The sequence below is a fragment of the Bombina bombina genome, chromosome 6 (assembly GCF_027579735.1).
Source record: "Bombina bombina isolate aBomBom1 chromosome 6, aBomBom1.pri, whole genome shotgun sequence".
In the NCBI taxonomy this organism is placed as follows: Eukaryota; Metazoa; Chordata; class Amphibia; order Anura; family Bombinatoridae; genus Bombina; species Bombina bombina.
This window is the reverse complement of record NC_069504.1, coordinates 845,235,824-845,255,849: the sequence shown is the minus strand read 5'-3', so window position 1 is coordinate 845,255,849 and position 20,026 is coordinate 845,235,824. Positions and strand designations below refer to the sequence as shown.

Genomic DNA, 20,026 nt, shown 5'->3' with positions numbered 1-20,026 from the left:
CGGCCCTTCAAGTGTGACAGATAGTAGCCTCGCTTCTGACATGGACATGAGTGAATAAAGGTAGGCAGCGAAACTTGTCAACGCCGATTACCAAGGAGCTGTTAATGAATCGGGATAGGTTTGAAGGAAAACTCTCCCTGCATCTCCGGACTAACTTTCATCCATGCTCTCACTGAGAGGCTGACAGGATTACTTAAAACTCCAGTCCCATTGTGAAGAGTACTACCCTCTATAAGAAACAATCTCAAACTTCTGACACTTCTCTGCCAACCTCCTGTGACGAAAGGCAAAGAATGACTAGGGGATGAGGGAAGTGGGGGAGGTGTTTGGGCCTCTGGCTGGGGTGTCTTTACCTCCCCCTAGTGGCCAGGTTCTGTATGCAACTGTGGACTCTTCCCGTTTAAGAAGAAAATACCACTATAGCTTACATATCAAGGGAAAATGTTACAAGCCTCAGAATTTCTTACTATCCAAACAAATTTACATTTAGCTTTTGGCTACAGAAAAGAAGATCAGGTAAACTAATGGAAAAACTGGTCAAAACATATCCAAGCATCCAGTGAATAATGACAGACCTATTTTATACCATATCCAAAAATCCACACTTTATAAATCCCTTACTACTTACCTCTATCTCTTCAGACTTTGCCTTTTCGGGCTCTCGTTCTTCCTTCTCTTTCTCGGGTTCTTCTTTGGCTGGGGTTATTCCAGGTTCATTTAAGGGTTCAGTTTGGGGACCAGTGCTATTGTCAGTTTCAAGGGGAAGTGCTGGAGGTGGTGGGGGTGTAAGAACAGGAGGTGGAGGTGGGCTCTCTGCAGTCTCTGTTTCTGGTGCTCTATCCTGCGGCTCCTCCCCAGTTGCCTCCTGCTCCTCACTTTCCACTAACATAAGCAGTCCAGTGTCACCTGCATCTTCCTCCTGCACAGGAGACAACCTAGGAGGCCCTTCTTCTGGTTCTGTTGCCTGAACAACAGGTTCTGCTTCCAGAATAACAGGTTCTGTCACCTGTATCATAGGTTCTACATTCTGAATCATAGGCTCAACATTCTGAATAATAGGCTCTACACTCTGAATAATAGGCTGTACACACTCATCTAACTCCTCTGAAACACAACCCATCTGCAGCTCTTCATGCATTAGTCCTTCCTCATCCTCTCCCTCGTCCTCTTCTTCATCATCCTCTCCATCCTCTTCCAGATCTTCCTCCTCCTCTTCTGTAAGACCTTCTTCATCCTCATCATACTCTTCCTCTAGTTCTTCCAAATCTTCCTCCTCTTCATCATAAAAATCTTCTTCTTCATCATACTCCCCTTCTTCCTCCTCCTCCTCCTCTTCTCCCTCCTCATCATCACTACTGTTTATATTAATCACAGTCATGGTGCCCTCTGGGGGTTGCTGAGGTGGAATTTCAGCAGGAAGCTGTGGAGCAGGAACAGGAGCAGGCACAACACAAGGTGGTGGAGGGGCAGTAATAGGAGGTGGGACCACAGTTTGTGCAGGGAGCTCTGCAGGTTCCTCTTGTGGAGGTTTGGCAGAGGGTGGTGAGGGTTCAGATTTAGCAGGCGGCTTAGTGAAGAGACCCTCAGGAACTATAACAACACTATCATCTGAATCACTTTCTAATGAAATCTCTACATCTGATGCTTCCTCCTTCTCATAATGAATGAAGACAGCACGCCGTGTTTTCCCCCCAAATGTCTCCTCTGGCGGAGGGGAGGGTACAGCAGGGGCTAAAGGGGCATCATTTGGCAGAGGAGCAGGAGCTCTGACAGGCAGGTGGTTAGCTGTAGGAGTGACAGGGAACGTAGGTAGAGGAGCAGGAGGTCGCAAAATGGAAACATCTTCTGTCTGAGGAGGTGGCCGTGGACTAGGAGTGGGTAATGGGCGCTGAAGGGAGGGGACACGAGGATGAATGAGGACACGGCAAATAGCAAGAGCCTCTGTGCAGAACAGAGAGACCTGCAGATGAAAGAGTAAAGTGAAAAAAACAAACAAAATAATTTACTTAAAATAAAATCGATTATATGAAGTTAAGAGAGTTATCTATATGTAAGACAAGAAAATAGACATACCAAAAGTGGGCATTTAGTAATTGAGAACTGTTTTTAGCTCACGTCTTACCTGCAAACTTTCTTCAGTGACCCCTCCTCTGAAGATCTTGATAGCACAGTGCAGAGGAGCTGGAAGCCGTGGGCAAGGTGTCAATGTCAAACAAAGAAGCAATCTGTAAAGCTCCTTTCGACAATTGCTACTAAAGTATGGACCCAACCAGTTGTCAGAGCCCTGCTGAAGACGAATCAGAAGTGGGATAGATAACTCCTGGAGCCTCTGAGAAGAGAGGAGATACATATTTCCACTATAAAACAAATGTAATTTAATATAAACAATATCATGCTTATCTAGGGAAGCCTTAATCTAGTCAGTTTTTTTATTGTAATGTTTTATTTTGGAATATTTTCAGACATTCATAAACTTACCTAGGACAAATGGTTTAAACTAAAACAAAGTAATTGTCACATATTCAGGTGTCTATCAGCTCTTTACCATTGCAACAGTAATAACCTACAAGAAGCATATGGAACAAAATCATGGGCGTGTCCCTCTGTTGCCCCTCACAGCACAGAGGGATGTGAGACCCCTTATTTGAAAGAGGCATGTCCAGCTGCTAGATGATTGACATAACAATGACAAATATCTATCAGAATTGGTCCTATATTGGAAGTTTTGGTCACCATAAAAGACCCTTACCACCCACCTCCTCCCCACAGATCTGTATCATTAGACCCCTAATTTGAAATAGAGGGTTCAATTACCTGACAGTTGTCATGTGAGAGTAATAACAACTATCACATGGCAGCTACCAATAGTTTGTTGTTTTGTTAGGATGTTTTTTTGTGCAAGTATTTTATGTTTAGATAGTTTTTTTATGTTATTTATAATTGCATAAAAAACATAACATTTGAAGATTATATCATAATTCAATATTACAGTTTAAAATAAAACACGTTTTGAACTATTTACAAAATGTAAACACTCACAACCTATGTAAGTTGTGACAGGGTTAGGAGCGTACACACATCACTGAAAAGGAGTTTAGCATCCCTCAGGGAATTTTAATTAGTTTAACATTTGGACAACATTTTTATGGCTAGGTACAGTATATATACTCATTGCATACATTCTAATCCTCATATTGTTTTTTTTATTACAGGGCTATTGAACAGTAAATACATGCTGGAGTAGTCTAAGAACAATATGTAGATTTTTTTTTTACAATTATATTGATTGTTTAAAGGGACAGTCAAGTCTTTAGTAAACTTTCATGAATCAAATAGGGCATGTAATTTTAAACAATTTTCCAATTTACTTTTATCAACAATTTTGCTTTGTTCTCTTAGTATTCTTAGTTGAAAGCAAAACCTAGGTAGGCTCATATGCTAATTTCTTAGACCTTGAAGGCTGCCTCTTATATGAATGCATTTTGACAGTTTTTCACCACTAGAGGGCGTTAATTCATGTGTGTCATATAACAATGAGCTCATGCACGTGAAGTTACCTAGGAGTCAGCATTGATTGGCTAAAAACATAATTTATGTTAAATTATGTAAAATGATTCATTTCTTTCATAGTGGCAAGAGTCCATGATCTAGTGACGTATGGGATATATAGATTCCTACCAGGAGGGGGCAAAGTTTCCCAAACCTCAAAATGCCTATAAATACACCTCCCACCTCACTCATACACCTTAGTTTAACATGAAGCCAAGGAGTGAAGTGTAAAAGAAGGAGTAAAAAGCATACAAAAAGAGGAGCTGGAAAAAATAAAGTGCTTTATACAAAAAAAAATCATAGCCACCAAAAATAGGGTTGGTCTCATGGACTCTAAAAATGTAAATGAAGTCCGCAAAACAACCTTATCCTGATGGAAAATCAGATAAGGAGACTGACAGGAGAGAGCAGACAATTCTGAAACTCTTCTAGCAGAAGAGATAGCCAAAAGCAATAACACTTTCCAAGAAAGTAGTTTAATATCCAAAGAATGCATAGGCTCAAAAGGAGGAGCCTGCAAAATATTCAAAGCCAAACTGAGACTCCAAGGAGGAGAAATAGATTTAATAACAAGTTTGATATGAATCAAAGCCTGAACAAAACAGTGAATGTCAGGAAGTTTAGTGATCTTTCTATGAAATAAGACAGAAAGAGCAGAAATTTGTCCTTTCAAAGTATTTGCAGACTAACCCTTATCCAAACAATCCTGAAGAAACTGTAAAATCCTAGGAATTCTGAAAGAATGCCAGGAATAATTATGAGTGGAACACCATGAAATATAAGTTTTCCAAACCAGATGATAAATTGCCCTTGAGACAAACTTACGAGCCTGTATCATAGTGCTCATCACTGAGTCAGAGAAACCTCTACGACTAAGCGTTCAATTTCCATGCCTTCAAATTTAGAGATTGAGATCCTGATGGAAAAATGGTCCTTAAACAGAAGGTCTAGCCTTAAAGGAAGTGGCCAAGGCGGGAAGCTGGACATCCGGACAAGAACCGCATACCAAAACCTGTGAGGCCATGCTGGTGCTATCAGAAACACATGAGACATTGTTCCATTATGATCTTGGAGGAGATCACCCTTGGAAGAAGAACCAGAAGCGGAAAAATATAAAGCAGGTTGGTAAAAACAAGGAACTGCTAAGGCATCCACCATCTCCGCCTGAGGATCCTGGACCTTGAAAGGTATCTGGGACGCTTTTTGTTTAGACGAGAGGCCATCAGATCTTTTTTCTGGAAGAGCCCACATCTGTACAAGATGAAAAAACATATCTGGATGAAGAGACCACTCCCCCGGATGTAAAGTCTGACGGCTGAGATAATCTGCTTCCCAATTGTCTACACCTGGGAAATGAATTGCAGAAATTAGACAAGAGTTGGATAACACCCAAGAAAGTATCCGAGATATGCCACTGTTGTGATATTGTCTGTTTGAAAACGAATGTAAAGTTCTCTCTTCAATAGAGGCCACACCTGAAGAGCTCTGAAAATAGCACAGAGCTCTAAAATATTGGATTGGTAACCTCATCTCTTGAGGTTTCCAAACCCCTTGTGCTGTCAGAGACCCCAGACAGCTCCCCAACCTGTAAGACCTGTTGTGATCAGAGTCCAGGTAGGACAAACAAATGAGGCCCCTTGAAGAATAAGGTGATGATCACCACCAAGTCAGAGGGAGTGGAGTGATGGGATTTAAGTATATCAGTTGTGATATCGGAGTATAATCCCTGCACCATTGGTGCAACATGCAAAGCTGTAGAGGTCTCATATGAAAACGAGCAAAGGGGAACGCGCCTGATGCTGCAGTCATGAGACCTAAAACTTTCATGCACAAAGCCACTGAAGGGAATGATAGAGACTGAAGGTTTAGACAGGCTAAAACTAACTTAATTCGTCTCTTGTCTGTCAGAGAAAGAGTCATGAACACTGAATCTATCTGGAAACCTAAAAATGTGACCCTTGTCTGAGGAATCAAGAAACTCTTTTGTAAATTGATCCTCCAACCATGTCTTTAAAAAAAAAAAAACACACTAGTCGTTTTGTGTGAGATTCCGTTAAATGAAAAGATTGAGCTAGTACCAAGATATCGTCCAAATAAGGAAACCCCGCAATACCCTGCTCTCTGATTACAGACAGAAGGGCACCGAGAACCTTTGAGAAGATCCTCGGAGCCGTCGCTAGGCCAAACGGAAGAGCGACAAATTGGTAATGCTTGTCTAGAAAAGAGAATCTCAGAAAACAATAGTGGTATGGATGAATCGGAATATGAAGATAAGCGTCCTGCAAGTCTATTGTGGACATGAAATGACCTTGCTGAACAAAAGGCAGAATAGTCCTTATAGTCACCATCTTGAAAGCTGGTACTCTTACAAAACTATTTAGAAATTTCAGATCCAGAATTGGTCTGAATGAACCTTCTTTCTTTGGAACAATGAATAGATTTGAATAAAAACCCAAACCCCGTTCCTGCAGAGGAACTGGAACAATCACCCCTGAAAGCTCCAGGTCTGAAACGCATTTCCAAAAAACCTGAGCCTTCACAGGGTTTGTTGGAACATGAGAAAGAAAAAATCTTCCAATGGGAGGTCTTATTCTGAAACCTATTTGATACCCTTGAGAAACAATATTCTGAATTCACTGGTTTTGAACAGAGACTGTCCAAATGTGCTGAAATAATATCAATCTGCCCCCCACCAGTTGAACTGGTTTGAGGGCCGCACCTTCATGCTGGATCAGGTCTTTTCAAAGGCTTGAATTTATTCCAATTCAGAGATGGTCTCCAATTAGACCCAGAGGCCTTAGGGGAAGGAGAGGTTTTTTGTTTTCTATTCTGACGAAGGGAACGAAAACGATTGGGAGATTTTAATTTACCCTTCGATTTCTAATATTGGTGCAGAAAAACTGCCTTTCCCCCAGTGATAGTGGAGATAATAAAATCCAATTGAGAACCAAATAAATTACTACCCTGAAATGATAAAGATAGTAATCTAGATTTAGACACCATATCAGCATTCCAAGATTTAAGCCATAAAGCTCTTCTAGTAAGAATAGCTAAAGAAATAGATTTAATATCAATCTTACTGACATCAAATATAGCATCACAAATAAAATGATTAGCATGTTGAAGTAAAAGAACAATGCTAGATAATTCAGGATCTATTAACTGTTGCGCTAAACTGTTCTAACCAAAAAGTTGAAGCAGTAGCAACATCAGCCATAGAAATGGCAGGTCTAAGAATATAGCCAGTATGTAAATATGCTTTTCTAAGATAAGATTCAATTTTCCTATCTGAAGGATCCTTTAAAGGGACACTGAACCCAAATTTTTTCTTTCATGATTCAGATAGAGCATGAAATTTTAAGCAACTTTCTAATTTACTCCTATTATCAAATTGTCTTCATTCTCTTGGTATCTTTATTTGAAATGCAAGAATGTAAGTTTAGATGCCGGACCATTTTTGGTGAACAACCTGGGTTGTCCTTGCTGATTGGTGGATAAATTCATCAACCAATAAAAAAGTGCTGTCCAGAGTGCTGAACCCAAAAAAAGCTTAGATGCCTTCTTATTCAAATAAAGATAGCAAGAGAAAGAAGAAAAATTGATAATAGGAGTAAATTAGAAAGTTTCTTAAAATGTCATGCTCTATCTGAATCACAAAAGAAAAAAATTGGGTTCAGTGTCCCTTTAAAAGAAGTACCATCTTCCATAGGAATAGTAGTACATTTGGCTAAAGTAGAAATAGCCCCATCAACCTTAGGGGCTTTTCCCTAAAACTCTAAATTAGCCCCAGGTAAAAGGATATAACTTTTTAAACCTAGAAGAAGGGTTAAAAGAAGCACCAAGTTTAGACCATTCCTTAGTAATCATATGAGATATAGCATCTGGAATCATAAAAACTTCAGGAGTAACCGCAGAAGTTTTAAAAACAGAATTCAAACATTTGCTATTCTTGTTATCAAGAGGACTACATTCCTCAATACCCAAAAGTAAACAATACTTCCTTTAATAAAGAACGAATATATTCAATATTAAAAAGAAGTTGATTTATCAATTTCAGACTCTGAAGTAGGATCCTCTGAGCCAGAGAAATCCTCATCAGCAGTAGATACTTCAGTATGACGATCAATATAGGCGTCATCTGATTTATGAGAAGTAAGGAGAAACCTTTTACATTTATTTGAAGGCTGAATAGCAGTCAAAGCCTTCTATATGGCTGCAGCAATATAATCTTTAATATCTACAGGAATATAATGTACATTAGATTGTGAAGGTTTAACAATAGATGTATTTGTACTTATAGAAACATTATCAGCATGTAAAAGATTTTCATAACAAGTTCCGCATATTTGAGCTGAAGAAGTAAGATTAGCGAATTTACAACATACACACTTAGCTTTGGTAGAATTGTGTTCAAGCAGCTTAGTCCCTACAGTAACATCTGAGGCAGGATCAGTCTGAGACATCTTTCAAAATGTAACAAAAAACATAATTTATGTAAGAACTTACCTGATAAATTCATTTCTTTCATATTAGCAAGAGTCCATGAGCTAGTGACGTATGGGATATACATTCCTACCAGGAGGGGCAAAGTTTCCCAAACCTCAAAATGCCTACAAATACACCTCTCACCACACCCACAAATCAGTTTAACGAATAGCCAAGAAGTGGGGTGATAAGAAAAAAGTGCGAAAGCATAAAAAATAAGGAATTGGAATAATTGTGCTTTATACAAAAAAATCATAACCACCACAAAAAGGGTGGGCCTCATGGACTCTTGCTAATATGAAAGAAATGAATTTATCAGGTAAGTTCTTACATAAATTATGTTTTCTTTCATGTAATTAGCAAGAGTCCATGAGCTAGTGACGTATGGGATAATGACTACCCAAGATGTGGATCTTTCCACGCAAGAGTCACTAGAGAGGGAGGGATAAAATAAAGACAGCCAATTCCGCTGAAAAATAATCCACACCCAAAATAAAGTTTAAATTTTATAATGAAAAAAACTGAAAATATAAGCAGAAGATTCAAACTGGAACAGCTGCCTGAAGTACTTTTCTACCAAAAACAGCTTCAGAAGAAGAAAACACATCAAAATGGTAGAATTTAGTAAAAGTATGCAAAGAAGACCAAGTTGCTGCTTTGCAAATCTGATCAACCGAAGCTTCATTCCTAAACGCCCAGGAAGTAGAAACTGACCTAGTAGAATGAGCTGTAATCCTTTGAGGCGGAGTTTTACCCGACTCGACATAAGCATGATGAATTAAAGATTTCAACCAAGATGCCAAAGAAATGGCAGAGGCCTTCTGACCTTTCCTAGAACCGGAAAAGATAACAAATAGACTAGAAGTCTTTCGGAAATTCTTAGTAGCTTCAACATAATATTTCAAAGCTCTAACTACATCCAAAGAATGCAATGATTTCTCCTTAGAATTCTTAGGATTAGGACATAATGAAGGAACCACAATTTCTCTACTAATGTTGTTGGAATTCACAACCTTAGGTAAAAATTCAAAAGAAGTTCGCAACACCGCCTTATCCTGATGAAAAATCAGAAAAGGAGACTCACAAGAAAGAGCAGATAATTCAGAAACTCTTCTGGCAGAAGAGATGGCTAAAAGGAACAAAACTTTCCAAGAAAGTAATTTAATGTCCAACGAATGCATAGGTTCAAACAGAGGAGCTTGAAGAGCCCCCAGAACCAAATTCAAACTCCAAGGAGGAGAAATTGACTTAATGACAGGTTTTATACGAACCAAAGCTTGTACAAAACAATGAATATCAGGAAGATTAGCAATCTTTCTGTGAAAAAGAACAGAAAGAGCAGAGATTTGTCCTTTCAAGGAACTTGTAGACAAACCTTTCTCCAAACCATCCTGAAGAAACTGTAAAATTCTCGGAATTCAAAAAGAATGCCAGGAAAAATGATGAGAAAGACACCAAGAAATATAAGTCTTCCAGACTCTATAATATATCTCCCTAGATACAGATTTACGAGCCTGTAACATAGTATTAATCACAGAGTCAGAGAAACCTCTTTGACTAAGAATCAAGCGTTCAATCTCCATACCTTTAAATTTAAGGATTTGAGATCCTGATGGAAAAAAGGACCTTGCGACAGAAGGTCTGGTCTTAACGGAAGAGTCCATGGTTGGCAAGAGGCCATCCGGACAAGATCCGCATACCAAAACCCGTGAGGCCATGCTGGAGCTACCAGCAGAACAAACGAGCATTCCTTCAGAATCTTGGAGATCACTCTTGGAAGAAGAACTAGAGGCGGAAAGATATAAGCAGGATGATACTTCCAAGGAAGTGACAATGCATCCACTGCTTCCGCTTGAGGATCCCTGGATCTGGACAGATACCTGGGAAGTTTCTTGTTTAGATGAGAGGCCATCAGATCTATTTCTGAGAGTCCCCACATTTGGACAATCTGAAGAAATACCTCTGGGTGAAGAGACCATTCGCCCGGATGCAACGTTTGGCGACTGAGATAATCCGCTTCCCAATTGTCTATACCTGGGATATGAACCGCAGAAACTAGACAGGAGCTGGATTCCGCCCAAACCAGAATTCGAGATGCTTCTTTCATAGCCAGAGGGCTGTGAGTCCCTCCTTGATGATTGATGTATGCCACAGTTGTGACATTGTCTGTCTGAAAACAAATGAACGACTCTCTCTTTAGAAGAGGCCAAGACTGAAGAGCTCTGAAAATTGCACGGAGTTCCAAAATATTGATCGGTAATCTCACCTCCTGATATTCCCAAACCCCTTGTGCCATCAGAGACCCCCACACAGCTCCCCAACCTGTAAGACTTGCATCTGTTGAGATTACAGTCCAGGTCGGGAGAACAAAAGAAGCCCCCTGAACTAAACGATGGTGATCTGTCCACCACGTCAGAGAGTGTCGTACAATCGGTTTCAAAGATATTAATTGAGATATCTTTGTGTAATCCCTGCACCATTGGTTCAGCATACAGAGCTGAAGAGGTTGCATGTGAAAACGAGCAAAGGGGATCGCGTCCGATGCAGCAGTCATAAGACCTAGAATTTCCATGCATAAGGCTACCGAAGGGAATGATTGTGACTGAAGGTTTCGACAAGCTGATATCAATTTTAGACGTCTCTTGTCTGTCAAAGATAGAGTCATGGACACTGAATCTATCTGGAAACCCAAAAAGGTTACCCTTGTCTGAGGAATCAATGAACTTTTTAGTAAATTGATCCTCCAACCATGATCTTGAAGAAACAACACAAGTCGATTCGTATGAGATTCTGCTAAATGTGAAGACTGAGCAAGTACCAAGATATCGTCCAAATAAGGAAATACCACAATACCCTGTTCTCTGATTACAGACAGAAGGGCACCGAGAACCTTTGTAAAAATTCTTGGAGCTGTTGCTAGGCCAAACGGCAGAGCCACAAAACTGGTAATGCTTGTCTAGGAACGAGAATCTCAGAAACTAATAGTGATCTGGATGAATCGGAATATGCAGATATGCATCCTGTAAATCTATTGTAGACATATAATGCCCTTGCTGAACAAAAGGCAGGATAGTCCTTACAGTTACCATTTTGAATGTTGGTATCCTTACATAACGATTCAATATTTTTAGATCCAGAACTGGTCTGAAGGAATTCTCCTTCTTTGGTACAATGAAGAGATTTGAATAAAACCCCAGCCCCTGTTCCAGAACTGGAACTGGCATAATTACTCCAGCCAACTCTAGATCTGAAACACATTTCAGAAATGCTTGAGCCTTCGCTGGATTTACTGGGACACGGGAAAGAAAAAATCTCTTTGCAGGAGGCCTTATCTTGAAGCCAATTCTGTACCCTTCTGAAACAATATTCTGAATCCAAAGATTGTGAACGGAATTGATCCAAATTTCTTTGAAAAAACGTAATCTGCCCCCTACCAGCTGAGCTGGAATGAGGGCCGCATCTTCATGTGGATTTAGGAGCTGGCTTTGATTTTCTAAAAGGCTTGGATTTATTCCAGACTGGAGATGGTTTCCAAACTGATACCGCTCCTGAGGATGAAGGATCAGGCTTTTGTTCCTTGTTGTGACGAAAGGAACGAAAACGATTATTAGACCTAAATTTACCTTTATCCTGTGGTAAAAAAGTTCATTTCCCTCCAGTAACAGTTGAGATAATAGAATCCAACTGAGAACCAAATAATTTATTACCCAGGAAAGAAAGGGAAAGCAGAGTAGACTTAGAAGACATATCAGCATTCCAAGTTTTAAGCCATAAAGCTCTTCTAGCTAAAATAGCTAGAGACATATACCTGACATCAACTCTAATGATATCAAAGATGGCATCACAAATAAAATGATTAGCATGTTGAAGAAGAATAATAATGCTATGAGAATTATGATCTGTTACTTGCTGCGCTAAAGCTTCCAACCAAAAAGTTGAAGCTGCAGCAACATCCGCCAAAGATATAGCAGGTCTAAGAAGATTACCTGAACACAAGTAAGGATTCAATTTTCCTATCTAAAGGATCCTTAAAGGGATGGTAAACTCAGTATCGTTTCAATTTCTAATCTGGATAGTCATACTCTATATTAATGTCCTGTGCAATTTCCATCTAAACATGAAATAGCAGTTTACCTTTTTTTTTCATTTGCAGAATGTCTCCGTTCCGTAAAATCGCCCGCCCACCGTGACGTCACATTGATCTCCACTGACTGTGCCCAATCATATCTCCAGTCGCTAGACAGGCTGTTCGCAATATAATTTTTAGCGCATGCGCAATTACGATCATTCCCGACTATACTACCAACCAATTAAAAGCATTGAAATCCGGATAAGACTTTGCGCGTGCACGCTCTATTTCACGCATGCCTCATGTCATTTTTCACACGGCACTCTCTACTTCCAGAACGTCAGGGAAACAAATGCGCATGCGTTCACTTTCGTGAACGAGCACTACAGATGACGTAAGTAGAGGGAGGAGAGAGGAGTAAATAGAAAGTTTCGTTAGGAACATGTAAGAGGGGCGGAGCGAGGCGGGGAGCTGCGTTGCAAACTTGAGAACATAATAAGACTAATAATAGTGATAATTTACATTTGAAAATTAAAAAGTAATAATGCGGTTTGACATTAAATAACATTAAAAATGTAAATATGTCATTTAAAAATAAAAGAGTTTACCATCACTTTAAAGGAAGTACCATCTGCCGTAGGAATGGTAGTACGCTTAGCAAGAGTAGAGACAGCCCCATCAACCTTAGGGATTTTGTCCCAAAATTCTAATCTGTCAGATGGCACAGGATATAATTGCTTAAAACGTTTAGAAGGAGTAAATTAATTACCCAAATTATTCCATTCCCTGGAAATTACTTCAGAAATAGCACCAGGAACAGGAAAAACTTCTGGAATAACTACAGGAGATTTAAAAAACCCTATCTAAACATTTAGATTTAGTATCAAGAGGACCAGAATCCTCAATTTCTAATGCAATTAGGACTTCTTTAAGTAAAGAACGAATAAATTCCATTTTAAATAAATATGAAGATTTATCAGCATCAACCTCTGAGACAGAATCCTCTGAACCAGAAGAACCATTATCAGAATCAGAATGATGATGTTCATTTAAAAATTCATCTGAAAAATGAGAAGTTTTAAAAGACTTTTTACGTTTACTAGAAGGAGGAAAAACAGACATAGCCTTCTTAATGGATTTAGAAATAAAATCTCTTATGTTATCAGGAACACTCTGAGTATTAGATTTTGATGGAACAGCAACAGGTAATGTAACTTTACTAAAGGAAATATTATCTGCATTAACAAGTTTGTCATGACATTCAATACAAACAACAGCTGGAGGAACAGCTACCAAAAGTTTACAGCAGATACACTTAGCTTTGGTAGCTCCAGCACCAGGCAGCGATTTTCCAGAAGTATCTTCTGACTCAGCTTCAACATGGGACATCTTGCAATATGTAATATAAAAAACAACATATAAAGCAAAATTGATCAAATTCCTTAAATGACAGTTTCAGGAATGGGAAAAAATGCCAATGAACAAGCTTCTAGCAACCAGAAGCAATAAAAAATGAGACTTAAATAATGTGGAGACAAAAATGACGCCACATCCGGAATGCCGACATTTTTGGCGCAAAGGAACGTAAAAAATGACGCAACTTCCGGTGACACGTATGACGCCGGAAATAGAAAAAAAAATTTGCGCCAAAAAAGTCCGCGCCAAGAATGACGCAATAAAATGAAGCATTTTCAGCCCCCGCGAGCCTAACAGCCCACAGGGAAAATTCAAATTTTAAGGTAAGAAAAAAATTGTTTTACTCAAATACATTATCCCAAATATGAAACTGACTGTCTGAAAATAAGGAATGTTGAACATCCTGAGTCAAGGCAAATAAATGTTTGAATACATATATTTAGAACTTTATAAAAAAGTGCCCAACCATAGCTTAGAGTGTCACAGAAAATAAGACTTACTTACCCCAGGACACTCATCTACATGTTGTAGAAAGCCAAACCAGTACTGAAACGAAAATCAGCAGAGGTAATGGTATATATATATATATAAGAGTATATCGTCGATCTGAAAAGGGAGGTAAGAGATGAATCTCTACGACCGATAACAGAGAACCTATGAAATAGACCCCGTAGAAGGAGATCATTGAATTCAAATAGGCAATACTCTCCTCACATCCCTCTGACATTCACTGAACGCTGAGAGGAAAACCGGTCTCCAACCTGCTGCGGAGCGCATATCAACGTAGAATCTAGCACAAACTTACTTCACCACCTCCATAGGAGGCAAAGTTTGTAAAAACTGATTTGTGGGTGTGGTGAGGGGTGTATTTGTAGGCATTTTGAGGTTTGGGAAACTTTGCCCCTCCTGGTAGGAATGTATATCCCATAAGTCACTAGATCATGGACTCTTGCTAATTACATGAAAGAAAAGAAAAAAATAACATTTGAACAAAATATCCAATTTCCTCAAATAGCAGTTTCAAGAATGGGAAAAAATGCTTATGATAACATTTTTAAACAAAAGTAAAATCAAAAGCTAGCAACTTAGCCCTCTAAGATCAAAAGAGAGCAGAGAGCAAAAAGAGGGAGAGACTTATATAACAAATTTAAGGCGCCAAAAACAGCGCAAAAAAACCCTTTGGCATTAAAGATAAATGACCTGTCATAACGACACGAAAGTCGCAAGAAATGACGTGACTCGCGTCACGGCAGACGCACCTTCACGCCAAAAATCTTTGCGCAAAAATTTTTACAATTAAAAGGTAACATTCTGAGTCATCGCAAACCTAAGCCCAAATTTTTGAAGAAACCCCCCCCCCCCCCAAAAAAAACAGACTTCAAGTTATAATTAACCCCAGGTAAGCCTAAAACTCCCATAAACATAATTCCCAAGCTGAAACTGTTTAGACTGCAAAGGGAAATACACAAACCTGACTTATGGCAATTATATACAATATACAGTACATTAAAAACTTTATAAGATAAAGTGCCAAACATAGCTGAGAGTGTCTTAAAAAATGATATACACTTACCAGAAGACACCCATCCACATATAGCAGCCAGCCAAACCAGTACTGAAACATATCAGCAGAGGTAATGGTAGAGGAGTATAATGTTGATCTGCAAAGGGAGGCAGAGATGAATCTCTGCGATTGATTACAGAGAGCCTTAGAATAGATTTCCCATAGATGAAAACATGACATCGTCGGGCAATACTCCCTTCACATCCCTCAGACAAACACTGTACTTTGAGAGGAACTGGGCTTCAATATGCTTAGAAGCGCCTTTCACTGAAGAAATCAAGCACAACTTGCTTCACCACCTCCACAAGGAGGCAAAGTTTGTAAAACTAAGGTATGAGTGAGGTGGGAGCTGTATTTATAGGCATTTTGAGGTTTGGGAAACTTTGCACCCTCCTGGTAGGAATGTATATCCCATACGTCACTAGCTCATGGACTCTTGCTACTTGCATGAAAGAAATGCAAGTCTGTCAAAAGAGCTGAAACAAGGGGGCAGTTTACAGAGGCTTAGATACAAGATAATGACAAAGGTTAAAAGTATATTAATATAAATGTGTTGGTTATGCAAAACTGGGGAATGGGTAATAAAGGGATCATCTATCTTTTTAAACAACAAACATTCTGGTGTTGACTGTCCATTTAAATATGAAGATATAAGTGTAAAGATTTAGGGCTCCATGTACTAAGCAGTCAGCGAGCTACCCGCAACAAATCTCGCGTCAAAACTCGCAAACTGATATGTACAAAGCCGTCAATTATGTAAAAACTCGCATCTTTAAAATTGCAAGCGTACTTATCCGCCATACCTCGCTACCTCTCCATTTTTTACTGTAATTAGACACATTTGACCACCAACTCACCAAAAACGAATGTACTAAAAAATCTATTTGTCCGCTCGCGTCAATCTCCGCCCCCACCTCGTTATTTTTGCCTCGCCACCTTTTAGGTGGCGGGCAAGGTACAAAACAATAGGAAAGCCACTCTAGACACCAGTCTATACATATATAAAAGGCAGTAATATCAGCATTGTACTTACATTGTTCATTTCAGCAGCTATGGAGAGAATTCTGTTTTTGTTTATTCTCCGTTTGATGCAAATCCGGGCTAGAAGACAGAATACTGGAAATGTAGCTAATCGTATCGTTAGAAGAAGGAGAGTTCGAGTCCCCCGTGTATTCCTTCCACGGGTTGGTTTGCACGGCCTTTCTGACCGAGAGATCATACAAAGATTCCGGCTTGATCGTGAATCGATATTACACCTGTATCGAGAGATTGAAGATCATTTGGAGCCGATGACTGCTCGTTCACAAGCTATTCCGGGACTTCTGAAACTATTAGCTGCATTGCATTTTTTTGCAACAGGCTCCTTTCAGGCAGTTTCTAGCGTCATTATTGGAATGAGTCAATCTGCTTTTTCACGCCACTTATCCAAAGTAATAGGGGCTATGATGGTTATTTTTCAGCTGATCGACATCCTTTTTTCCTGGACCCTGGGCACTAACAGCGTCGCTGATCCTTTGCCAGATCTGCTTCCTCCTAGAAAAATTTGTCTGTTTGACACGACATCCAAACAAATAATCATAAGAGTCAATAATCATGTCAATCAAAACGACGTTTTGCTGATGAGAAAAGTGAGGATTCTTGGATTTTGAAGAGGTTTCAGATCCAGATGAAGCCATATCGAAATTGTAAATAAAGATCACAAAAACGAGCGCTCTGTAATTACTCTCCAAAAATTTTGGAACAATAATAAAGTTGTTTAGAAAAGTTGTACATTTATAGGAGCAAAATTCTATTCCCGCGACTACTATGACGTTCATGACACCTTACATGTCACGTGTTAACAATTGGCCAGACAATTCAACTGAAAGTTAAGTACATCAGCTTAGTCGCGGCGAGCGAGGCGTCAAATTTATCAATATTCCGCCACTGCTCGCGGCGGGCTAGACGTGTCTATTTATTGTGGGATTATTAGTACATAGCTACAGCGGACACCATTTCGCCCGCGGCGAGTAACGGCGAGTTTAGCCGCGTCTAAAATGACGGATGAATTGACGGCTTAGTACATGGAGCCCTTAGTCTCTATAAATGTTCTTTAGTTCCAATAAAGTAATGGGCACCACCATGTTTGATCTTAAGTTTTCTATTCACCTCTCTCTTTTGCGGAGGACAATTAGGGACAGATATAAATCTGGTAATAAAAGAGATTGCAAACAACAATTACTTGACAATTACATATTCCACTGTTTGCTCATTTTTCCTGCTTGTTTTATGTCTGTCAATAATTGTCCTCAACAGGAGAGAGGCGTAAATAGAAAACATGGGGGCACTCTCTACTTTATTGAAATGCAGTGGAGTTCAAAAAAACAATTCCAGGTAAAGGGGACAAAAATAATGAAAGTATATAGCAAAGTTACACATCATTAACCCCTTAAAGGGCCATTATACACTCTTTTCTTTGCATAAATGTTTTGTACATGATCTATTTATAAAGTTTGTTTTTTTTAAATTAAAATTTTGCTTATTTTTAAAGAACATTGCTCTGATTTTCAGACTCCTAACCAAGCCCCAAAGATGTATTTGAATACCGTCAGCTACCTTCTCCAGCTTGCTCCTGTTTGTGTAAAGGGTCTTTTCATATGCAAAAGAAGGGGGAGGGGGGGGGGGAGTGTCTTATTTCCCACTTGCAGTGGGCTTTTCAACTCCCTTTTCAACAGAGCTAAACTGAAAGCATCTAAAGTACGTTTTTAAACCATTTTATACTGGATTTTTATATCGGTATCTGTGCATCTTATTCTTTATAGTAGTGTCTATTACATACAGTTATATGAAAACGAGTGTATACTGTCCCTTTAAGGACCAAGGAAGTACAGTGGTACGTCCTACAAAAAATGTCACTTAAGGACCCTGTACGTTCTCTGGGTTTTAAAGCGCTGGAAGAGATTATGATCGCTTCCAGCTGCTTTCATGTTATTGCAGTGATGCCTCGATATTGAGGCATCCTGCAATAACATTTTTTAAGCATCCAATGCAGAGAGAGCCACTCTGTGGCCCTCTCTGCATCGGCCAGCGATGGTGCTGATCGTTGGTGGGTGGGAGCCATAGCAGGGAGGCGGGTAGGCGGCCCATCGCTGGTGCAAGATCCAGATCTGGTTCCTGGGTCTCCGGGAGCGTGCATGGACATTGACGATATGTCCACTGTCAAAGGAGGGGGGAAAGGGATCAGGGAGGGGGGAAAGGGATCAGGGAGGGGGGAAAGGGATCAGGGAGGGGGGAAAGGGATCAGGGAGGGGGAAAGGGGTAGTGTATTGGGGAGGGCCAGCTACACTACAGAAAATGGGGCGTTTATTTTAGAAACAAAGGGCAAATTTTTTTGTAAACTGGGCACGGGCAGAAAGCTGCCAGTACCTAATATGGCGGCCATTAGGTCAAGGGGGGAGGCTGAGAGAGCTGTTGGGGGGGGGAGAATCAGGGGGGATATATATATTAAAAAAACAAACAAAAAAAAGCACCTTTATTTTCATACTGGCAGACTTTCTGCCAGTACTTAAGATGGCGGTGACAACTGTGGGGTGGGGGAAGGAAGGGAGCTGTTTGAGGGGGGTCATGGGGTGGGCTGTGTCAGGTGGGAGGCTGATCTCTACACTAAAGCTAAAATTAACCCTACAAGCTACCTAATTAACCCCTTCACTGCTGAGCATAGCAGCATTTAGCGGCCTTCTAATTACCAAACAGTAGTGCCAAAGCCATATATGTCTGCTATTTCTGAACAAAGGGGGTCCCAGAGAAGCATTTACAACCATTTGTGCCATAATTGCACAAGTTGTTAGTAAATAATTTCAGTGAGAAACCTAAAGTTTGTGAAAAAGTGATCGATTTTTTTTTTATTTGATCGCATTTGGTGGTGAAATGGTGGCATGAAATATACCAAAATGGGCCTAGATCAATACTTTGGGTTATCTACTAAATAAATAAAATATATATATATATATATATATATATATATATATATATATATATATATATATATATATATATATATATATATATATATATATATATATATATATATATATATATACACACATATACACACATATACATATACACACATATATACATACACACACACATGTGAAGGGTTATTCTGAGATTCCTGACAGATATCAGTGTTACAATGAAACTATCGCTAATTTTGAAATAAAATGCTTTAGAAATAGCAAAGTGCTACTTGTATTTATTCCCCTATAACTTGCAAAAAAAGCAAAGAACATGTAAACATTGGGTATTTCTAAACTCAGGACAAAATTTTAAAACTATTTAGCATGGGTGTTTTTTGGTGGTTGTAGAGGTGTAACAGATTTTGGTGGTCAAAGTTAGAAAAAGTGTGTTTTTTCCCCATTTTTTCATCATATTTTATAAAAAAAATTATAGTAAATTCTAAGATACTAGTACTAAAGCCCGTGTACACGGGCAATTTTTTTGCAGTACAGCGGTCCCACCCCTTGCTCTCTCTCCCCCCTCTCTTTGGCGCGCTCTCCGCCCCCTCTCTTTGGCGCGCACTCCGCCCCCTCTCTTTGGCGCGCTCTCCGCCCCCTCTCTTTGGCGCGCTCTCCGCCCCCTCTCTTTGGCGCGCTCTCCGCCCCCTTCTTTGGCTCTCTCTCCGCCCCCTTCTTTGGCTCTCTCTCCGCCCCCTCTTTGGCGCTCTCTCCGCCCCCTCTTTGGCGCTCTCTCTGCCCCCTCTTTGGCGCTCTCTCTGCCCCCTCTTTGGCGCTCTCTCTGCCCCCTCTTTGGCGCTCTCTCTGCCCCCTCTTTGGCGCTCTCTCTGCCCCCTCTTTGGCGCTCTCTCTGCCCCCTCTTTGGCTCTCTTTCCTCTTTGGCTCTCTCTCTTCCCCTTCTTTGGCTCTCCCCCCCCTCTATTTGGCTCTCTTCCCCCTGCTCTATTT

General features: G+C 39.9%; 1 protein-coding gene across 1 annotated transcript in view; it reads right to left on the bottom strand.

Annotated features, from left to right (window-relative positions):
- The window catches only part of PELP1 (proline, glutamate and leucine rich protein 1), a 157,811-nt gene that overhangs the window by 87,143 nt on the left and 50,642 nt on the right, over positions 1–20,026 (bottom strand). The window contains exons 15-16 of the mRNA XM_053718249.1: positions 2,123–2,329; positions 629–1,960 (exon numbers count right to left, since the gene is read on the bottom strand). Of these exons, the coding sequence (XP_053574224.1) occupies positions 629–1,960; positions 2,123–2,329 (1,539 nt within the window). The remainder of the gene's footprint in view (positions 1–628; positions 1,961–2,122; positions 2,330–20,026) is intronic.